The sequence below is a fragment of the Dipteris shenzhenensis genome, chromosome 1 (genome assembly GCF_047967505.1).
Source record: "Dipteris shenzhenensis isolate YYH24624 ecotype China chromosome 1, Dip_SZ_1.0, whole genome shotgun sequence".
NCBI lineage: Eukaryota > Viridiplantae > Streptophyta > Polypodiopsida > Gleicheniales > Dipteridaceae > Dipteris > Dipteris shenzhenensis.
In genome coordinates this window covers 16,932,459-16,941,854 of record NC_141596.1, presented here as the reverse complement: position 1 = coordinate 16,941,854, position 9,396 = coordinate 16,932,459, and the positions used below count along the sequence as shown (strand labels likewise).

At 44.6% G+C, this 9,396-nt stretch overlaps 1 protein-coding gene across 1 annotated transcript; it reads right to left on the bottom strand.

Annotated features, from left to right (window-relative positions):
* Positions 1-1,637: 1,637 nt before the first annotated feature.
* On the bottom strand, positions 1,638-4,369 carry LOC147905469 (uncharacterized). Its single transcript, XM_087372834.1, has one exon. The coding sequence runs from the start codon at positions 4,026-4,028 to the stop codon at positions 2,193-2,195; it is 1,836 nt and encodes a 611-aa protein (XP_087228960.1). The 5' UTR covers positions 4,029-4,369; the 3' UTR covers positions 1,638-2,192.
* Between the last annotated feature and the right edge of the window lie 5,027 nt (positions 4,370-9,396).

Here is a 9,396-nt window from a genome sequence, read left to right as displayed (position 1 = left end):
TTTTGATGCCAAGGGTTGGCTTGGGCAACAATTTGCTAGCATAGCAGAGTGCAAGGGTGAGCTCTTGATGTAATTGCACAAATGCCATTGCTTGAAGAAGTAAATAAATACTGAAAGGGTCACCAAAGCATTTGGGGCCAATAGGTGTCTTTGTGTTTGGTTTTCTGAGCAAGGGCGCTTCCAACCTCACCACATCGTGTTGAGTTGTTGCCATTGGAATGGAAAATATCATGGAATGATTAAGACTAATTGTATCTCTTTATTTGGTCAGAGATTATAGATAGGGGAAGAATTTCGGGTTGTGGAGCACAAAGATGAGTTGGTTGCATGGTGGATTTTTTAAAGAGCTTAAAATAAAAGATTTCCACAAATCTTTGTAGAAGAAGAATTGATTTGGGAGGTTGGCCTACCAATAGCAAAAAGTGATCTCGCCACCCTCATATCTATACTTTTGCATGCTTGATCTCAATGAATACTGAAATTTCCCATGTATGTGAACATATTTTAAACTAGATCTCTCAAGAGGCAAGCTTATGAGAGTTGTGGACTCTGGTCGTTGGTGGCACTGTTCTTCTATGCGAGCTATAGTAACAAGAAGAGAGATGCTACCCCACCGTGTTGAGTTGTTGCCATTGGAAGGGAAAATATCATGGAATGATTAAGACTAATTGTATCTCTTTATTTGGCCTGAGATGATAGATAGGGGAAGAATGGCCAAGTGGCTCAGTTCAAGTTAGTCCACATTTGGCAAAAAGGTTCAATAGTAGAGGTAGCAACACATGGTCCTTCCAAGCACAATCTTTCTTGACTCTAAATATGATTGCGGAACGTTTTAATCTCTCCCTGCCAAGTGGTATGATGGTCTGATGATCTGAAAGGTTGGGTGAATGCTGTAGGGAAGGAACTCTCCAAACTCAGTCATAAGAATATTATACTTTCACCACTTACAAACATTGCCTTCCAAAACTCGCTTGGCCTAGGAAGCCTCTGCTACTCTCAATTGTTTGGGTGCTTGGAGGATGAGTGCAGGTAGGGTATGGAAACTCAAACCCTCCTGCAGTTTCATTTCCTATTGTGGCAGGTCCTCCAATGTAAGCTCCCACCAAACATAGAATAACCAAGTGGAAGGATGTCTCAGGGTGAACCTTAAACATCATTATCACCTTCTTTGGCGATGCATTTTCACACGAAGGCTTTGGCGACACATACAGAGCTGCTTAAATTCTGCTAATCTCCACATTTTGCTCACTTGGAAAGTTGTGATCCTGCGTGACAAGGCTAAGGATGACGATGTTCAATGGTGAGTACAGCATCTAATCCAAGCAAAGGTTGTCCCTCACTCTTTCTGTCTCTCTCTTCTCCCTCTTTCCTCCCCAAATCAAATGGTCCCTCTTCCCCTCCATCTCTCTCTTCCCAAATCAACTCTAGAGGGCAGTGCTCACGAATACTTCTACTAGCTTGTTTGCTTAGTTTTGCTTTGGCAAATCTGGCATTGTGTCCTAAATTTGATGGAAGAAACGTGGTACATGCGATATTGAATAGGAACCTTCAAATCAAGTGGTGAGCACCTTCACAAGCAATATTTCCAAGCGTTAACTTACATGCAGTGCAATTAAGCAAAACACAGACGTGAGTACACTAAGAAGACAGTTGTTGCCAGTGGGAAGTGAACCGAGGTCCGAAAACAACATCGAGGAGCTTCCCTTCTCTGAAAGCTCAGAACATTGAGGACCTTCCCTTCTGTCAAATCTGAGCTTTCAGAAAACTCTCCCACCAGGAAACAGAACACAGCCGTCTCCTGCATGCATAGTCCTCACCTTCAATGGTCTCCTCCCACCCGTCACAAGATGCAAGGGCATACATACACCGTTATTGTTAGGAAGGATCTGCAGTGTGGTTCAATAAGTGGCAGCTCAATTGTACCCATGTTCAATGATCGACAGACATCTCAGGTTTCACATAATATCAAATGTAGCAATCCCATACCGGATAATACATACACCAGAGGATTCGAGCCTTGCAGACATGAAAGGCACCCACGTTCTATTAAAAGGAGTTGATTGGAAAAGAGGCCTACATCCCAGCACTATGGTGTACGGCTTATGCTTTTTAATATGAGTCCGAGACATATGAACAGAGAAACTTGAAATCACAACTCTCATGGGAATTCTTACAGCCTGAGGTGGATAATTTCAAATTCCACAAGCCTGTCTAAGGCTGGCTTGGACGTCGAATTTCCAAAGCAGCATCACCTTTCCATTGCAGCAGCTGATGCTATCAAGCCGTGAAACATCACAAGGTACTGTAATGCAGCTCTTCTCCCCTGAGTTCGTCCACTGAATGTTGGCCCTGCCTGAGAAAGCAGGAGCTGATAGCGGAACCTCAACGCTGCAGGTGAGCAGGATTTCTCCCATCAGGCGAGGCGATGGCAATTCGCTCATTGCTGGAGCACCACCACCCAGCTTGCTACAGCTACTGACAGAGACTAGCCATGGGCATTCCGGTTGCCCAACCATCTGCTTATACGTTGTGTTCACCCATCTCACTAAGTTGCCCGAGTCGGAGATGAAAGCAGGCGAGGTACCCTCCTCGAGTTGCTTCTGCAATACCTCTAACCTCTCAGGCAGCAGCACAGGTTCCTGTTGCACCTCGCTAATGCTCTCGAGGCGGACAGTGGAACCAACAAGTCGAATGGGCTGCGGCACGATCACGCCACTGTTTCTGCCCGCTTCACAGTCTTCAAGCTGATGAGCCGCCCCTGTCGTTGGAGAGACGCGGGATCCGTCCCCCAAGGAAACGACGTCAAGAAAATTCCCTTTCAATCCCGAGAAAGAGGGCGGCCAGTACCCCGATGACGCCCCATCCACCACGATTTTCTTAAGGAATCCCCAGAGTGTGGCGGACGAGGTGGCTGATGAGCTCTCGTCGAGCTGCAAGTTGAACCTCCCCAGCTGTGTTGGGATCCCAAGAGGATCCATGAAAGGAACAACAAGCCGCGGGGATTTGCCTGCATGCCTTTCAATGGAGTCCTTGAGAGCTCTCTCATAGGCACGGTTGAGCCATAGAATCCTGCGAGTGTCGTCCAGTAGAACAACAGGCTCTGGGGAGTTGCCGTGGATCTGCTCGATGTGAGCAATGCTGGAGAGACGGGGCTTGAAATCTTGGGAGGAGCAACTGGGGATGGAGGAGGAGGAGGCGGCTTGAGAATCGGCTCGAGAGGGGGTGTTCGGAAGCAGGGGAAGGGTAACAAGATGATCGCCGTTTTGCTGTTGAACTGCATCGCGATCGCCATCGCCATAAACCGCATCGATTGCAAGTCCTGCTAATGAGCAACTCGGCACTGCATCCGCCGAGGACCTCGATTGGTGTTGTTGCATCAGAATTTGCACATCCGCGCTCGTCGGAAGCCCAGTGATTCCCCTGATCATCTCAGTGAAGCCTCTCGAGGTGACTCTCCGGTCTCGCAGCACCGAGGGCGGCCTCGCTGCTGCCCTCTCCATGAACCCAGTGTCCTGCTCCATCATCCCGGATCTCTGGAGGAGACCGCAGCCGATTGCTCCGCTTGCAATCGCAGAAACTCCCCCCATAATCGATGCCTCCGACGATTCTGTGGAAAACCCATTGCCCGGGAACAGCACCCCCGTAGAGAATGCGTTGGTTTGGTTCCTCGCACTCCCCGCTATTGTCTTCTCAGTTAGCCCGCTCCCGGCAGCGCTGTTGGTCCCGCTGCTGCGCTCCTTGCTGCAGTCCGATCTCGCTGATCCTCTCTTGGTAGGCCGCGGCGACGCAAGCGCATCCCCCCGTCGTTTCCGGGCTCTCCTGCTCCGGCCAGCCACGTCCAGGACCTGTCTGCAGCCTGGAGCGTCGACGGAGACGGTAGATCGATCAGATTCAGAGACGGAACAAGGCACGGTAAGGGCCACGGGCTTGGGGGCGATGGGGCGGAAGCGGGACATGATACGATCGACTTTGGAGGGGAGGACGGCGACGGCGCCGTAGGGGGAGAGGCAGCAACCGCCAATCTCCATGGGAAAGTTGGAAGAGGAGGCGAACGGGGGTGGAGAATGGATACGAGATGCAGCAAGATATCAGAGGTTTGCGAGGGAAAGGAAGAGGAGGAAGCTAGAGATACAATGCTTGGAGGAAAGAAGCCATGGATGCTTAAGCGCAAGAAGATGTATGGAGGTAGAATCCATAGGTATTGTTACAAAGAAGAAGGCGCCATAGACAGAGAAGAAGATAAAAAAAGAGGGATCTGAGCTATGAAAGCTTGAAACTGAGATGCGAAGACGAAGAAGAAGAAGAGCTGCTGAGCTATGGCGGCGCTTACGAGCTTTGCACAGAGAACGAAAAGGCTGATTGGAGAAGACGAAGTTCGTACCTTACCATCGTTAAGGAAAAAGCCTTCCAAGTTCCTATATCTAAACCCAAGGTTTTGCCACCTCACCCACTTCGCTTGCCACCACCTCTCGGCCGTACTTCATCCCACGTGTCCGATCCCTGAACTTCTCCTTGGATCCCTTCCTCCCCATTCGTCCACCTGGCCCAATTGCCCTCGTCCACGCGTCCCGCCACGGTGATGATTGTGCGCCTCGCACGTGTCCCCCTAGTACGGACGGCCGTCGCCTCCAGCTCAGCAAACGCCCCGGCACGTGTCCGCCGGCGCCGCCCTTATCCGAAGCATTTCAAAAATTGCTTAATTAGTCTTTAATTTAGCTAAAAGTCCATTTTGAAAAGCTGCCTCCCAGTTCCCACGCAAGAATTAAACTATGCCCCCCAACAACAAAACCTAAATAGTGTATTATTTTCATTACATGCCCGTCGTCTCGTAGGTTTCTTGTAGGAGGGAACAATCTCTCAGCAACACGTCAACATCAAGCCAAAATATGCCTCGCCAATCATGTCCATGCTACACAGTTCTAGTCTACCTGTTAATGGCTGGCTTTCCTTAGGTCATCCATTGGCTTCCTACACCCGCTGGCTTTCCTTAGGTCATCCATTGGCTTCCTACACCCCTCAACCAATGGATTACCTCCTGCACGATCACCAATACTCTCTTGTTAAAGTCTCCCCTCAAGCCATTTACTTATCCATGCCAAGCCTGAGAGGCTTTTTTTTCTACCAAAGACATACTCTCTAGCTAGAAAAATGGTTCCTCATAGGCTATGAAAGGTCAAACACGGAAACCTATAGAGAACCCCTCAAACCAAATGTACTAAATTAATAGCCTAGTAGGTAGATCCATCTGCACCTATACCACCAAACATACAAAATCCTCTCTTTAAACAAGGTGGTAATGCCACTAGGCCCTACAAAAGGAAAGAGAAGTTATGTTGCATGGGATACCACAATCTAAACCTAAAGTTCCAACTAACTACAATTACCACTACAATTACACTTAATAGCAGCCTAACCAAGTCAACATGACTTTTCTCAAAGGAAAACCATCATCTACACAAAACCATGCCCATTCCATAGGCCCCTTGCAGGGCCAAAAGACCATGTACAAGAGCCATCCAAACTCTCTCTCTCTCTCTCTCTCTCTCTCTCTCTCTCTCTCTCTCTCACACACACACGCATGCACACACATGTAGCATACAACTAGTTCAAACTATACACACAAGTAGCATGACCTGCCGTCTACAACAAGGTAAGAGGGAGGCGGTTGGCATCCTAGGTTTCCTTGAATAAATTTCCATATTTTATTTAGAAATGTTTGAAAGAATTTTCAAATTGGATCTCACCTAAGCATTAGCATTGCTTTTAGTTCAAACACACCTCTCTCTCTCTCTCTCTCTCTCTCTCTCTCTCTCTCTCAAACACACACACACACACACACACAGAATTGATTTATTGACTATTTAAAGAGGGAGTATCCAAACATTCTTATCCCCTCCAAATCTACCATATCAGCTTAGAAGGCTCTCAACCTCACATGCTCCTCGAATCACATTGAAAATGGTAATAACATTAAGGAACTAGCACATATACAATCTAACAAGCTAGGATTATGTTAAAACCTTTAAGGAGTAATTCACCATGTCACTTGGGGTATATAATCAAAGGCACTTCCCACCATTAGGTGCTTACACTTGTGACCATAAAGCACTAAATTGTGGTTAGTATGGAATGGGGTTTTTTCTTAACATAACTCAAGGAATAAATACCTCTTAAAAAAAGATAAGCTTTCAATTGCAACTACGTAATGAGGAGGTATAGTTGTGACTTGCTATCTCAAATACAGTTACTGTGTAGTCTCAACGGTGACTCACGTATCGTGGGGATCTTGAAGGAATGTTGATGGAGCCTCCACCCCAAGCTACTCCTTGTGAGAGCAATGCAACATCCGCATGTGTCACTCAAGCGGCTCTCCGATTGTTGTAATGTGTTTCCATGAGAGAAAGAGGGAAGGGGGAGAGGGGAGATGGGAGAAGAGAGGGAGAAGGGGAGAGAGGAGGTAGAAGGATGAGGGAAGGAGAGAGTGAAGGGGGATGGAGTGGAAAACACAAAGGCACCACAAAGGAAAACAAGAAGAAAAAGGAGGAGGGAAGGAGAGAGTGAAGGGGGATGGAGTGGAAAACACAAAGGCACCACAAAGGAAACAAGAGAACACCCAAAAACACTCTTGGAAGAGAAGAGGAAGCTTGTATTCCAAACTTGTGCATACAACAATGAAGACCAAAGTAAACCATTTGGCCTTTTATACATGTCACCTTTCAAAGGGAGGGCCAACCCTAATCTCTTTATACCACTCTCCCTTCTCATTCTTTTACCATCCTCTTGGGCCCATCTAGCTCTAAGGCACAATCCTAGCTCTATGAACTTGCCATTGTCCATCAAATCACATCACTAACCAGCGGTGGCATATTGTTAACCAATCGGCTAACAGTTACCATTGAATGGATTTTTATTAACAGTAACTCAAGGAATGCATTTTCGTTAATAGTAACTCAAGGAATGGTTACCAATTTAAAGAAACATAAGCTCTTACTATTATTAGTCTTTTATTAATCTCAAATTCTATTAAATCAATGATAGGACCATTTGATCTTATTGTGTAAAGCTTGAGCATGATTATGTCTATTAGTGTTTTCCTCCATGCATGCATGCATGTGTGTATGTGTGCACATGCACACGTGTGTGTGTGTGTGTGCGTGTGTGTGTGCGCATGCATGCACACATTAAATTGAAGTACCCTTTAACAATATTGCAATCCAAAACTTTTATTTAAAAAATAAAAATGGAGGATTGGCAACATAATTTTTATAAAGACAAAGATTTAACATGCTTAAAATTATCCAACGATAATGAATTAATTGTATGGTACTAGCCCGACCAAAGGCTAGTTGGGAGATCTGTGTGTGTGTTTAGATTTAATAATCCCATCAATAAATGAACCATACAATTAACTCAATCATTTGGACAAAAAAGCACTAGTTAGAAAATATAAATAAAACTAAATTGAAGTTCCTTTTGACAATATTACAATCCAAAACTTTTATAAAAAAGAAAATAGGCGAGCTGGCAAAAGAATTTTTATTTAGTTTGCTGACTAGAATTAGTACAAAAATGTTGAATCCATTAGATAGTCCAAGCTCTGAGGTCAGGGTCCACTTACCTGCCACCATCCAAGAAAAACTATGTGTTAGAACATCATAGTCTCAATTGGGTACACAGGTAATGCATGTATTTCCTGGTATGTTATTGCTTCACCTAGGAACATAGACATCCGTCAAGATTCACAAGTAATTTTTTGAAAATACCATGCCATATGTACAATTAGTGTCACAAATCTAGCATGAAAGGAAATCATCCGTGACTAAAGTGTGTGAGACAATAAGGGGGGTAGTCGAGACCCTTACAAGAAAACAATCAAATGGGGGAATGTTACGCGCTGACATAAGTTTTGAAAAAGCAAGGGGGTTTATATTTTCTTAAAATTTTGGGGTTAAAGAATAAAAGCTTGAATAATGAGAGAAGGAACTAGTACTCCACACTCTTGAGGAAATTATATAATTATTTGTTTCAATACAAAAAATAGATAAGGAAAAAATAAAATACATTAAATAATCGTGGGGGATAGTCCACACCCAGGATTAAGGACAATAAATTAGCAAGTTGGGAAAAATTTGAGGGCTTAAAGGCTTTACTTGCCTTACTATCCGAAGCCTATGAAGCATTCAAAATTCACAATCATGCTAAACAAAAGCATAACAAGAAGCCAAAGCTAAATGATCTTCCTACACAAGAGAGCTTTTTAAGACTTAAGAAAAAATTAAAAGCATTACTTAGATGACTTATAAATTGCTTAAGCAAGCTGTAACATGAAAATTGACAAGGTGATAGCCAAGGCCCATTATATGTTACAATTAGGAATAGTAATAATATTGGAACTAAAGCAATTATAAGGAAATAATTATATGAATATATTTTAATAAATAATTGAATTGATAGAAATTAAAAGGGATAACTGAATCAACTCCTAAGCGAGCAGAAATGAAGACCAATTAGAAAAAGGGGATACACAAATGAAGACAAACTCTTTTAATTTAAAAAAAGGTCCCATAATACTGTAGATGGAAGTGCAAGTTGTGTAGATAGAAGCGAGAAACATGTTAGCACCCATGCAATAGAATGACAACAAGGGAGGCCACCTGAACTCGAAGGCAATGAAGACTGAAGGAAGAGGTGACAAAGACACCGCCATGTAGCTCGTGAAACCAAGCAAACTTAAGACTGACACCACTAAAGAGAGCGAGGGAATGAAGAGGTTGTTTTTCTTGAGCACAAGCAATCAATGGGTGTGTGGTCTTAACCGAGTACAAAAACAGCCATCTGAGCAAGCAGCACGACACCTAAACAAGCAGCTCATCAAGTTGAAGGGTCTAGGTTGGCTTATCCTGAAGGTAACAGTCCGAAATCCTATGCAAGCAAATTGAGAGGGAGCCGGTGTTATACAAACAGAGTATTAGCAAGCACTTGACGGGAGTTGAGCAGTGAGACGCTGAGAATTAGCCAGTGTGCCTACAAACAGTGTAAAAAGCTTCGCAAGAGAACTCAGACAAGACAAAGAGAAGACAAGAGGTGGCTAAAAGCATGTAATCATAAGAGGCATGAGGTAAGGGATTTCAATGTTCGGAGTAGAGACTACCATGAAAGAGAGCTAAGCTCTTGAGCACGAAAAGAGAGAGCAAGTGAGCTCTGAGGGACTCAACTAAGGCAAGGAGTAGGAGCGGAGAATTGTTGTGGGAGCTCCCAAGACTGAAGCAACAAGAACGATCTGAGGCCATCAAAGGTGGAATACGCGAGGTGGCGAAGCTTAGTGCAAGCGGGACTATACTCTGCGCAAAAGCTAGGTAGGGGAAGTTTGCTTGGAATTGACTAATCCCAAGAAGA

What these genes read in the sequence shown, in the direction of transcription:
- LOC147905469 (XM_087372834.1), bottom strand. Translation starts at nt 4,028, where the DNA reads ATGGAGATTGGCGGTTGCTGCCTCTCCCCCTACGGCGCCGTCGCCGTC.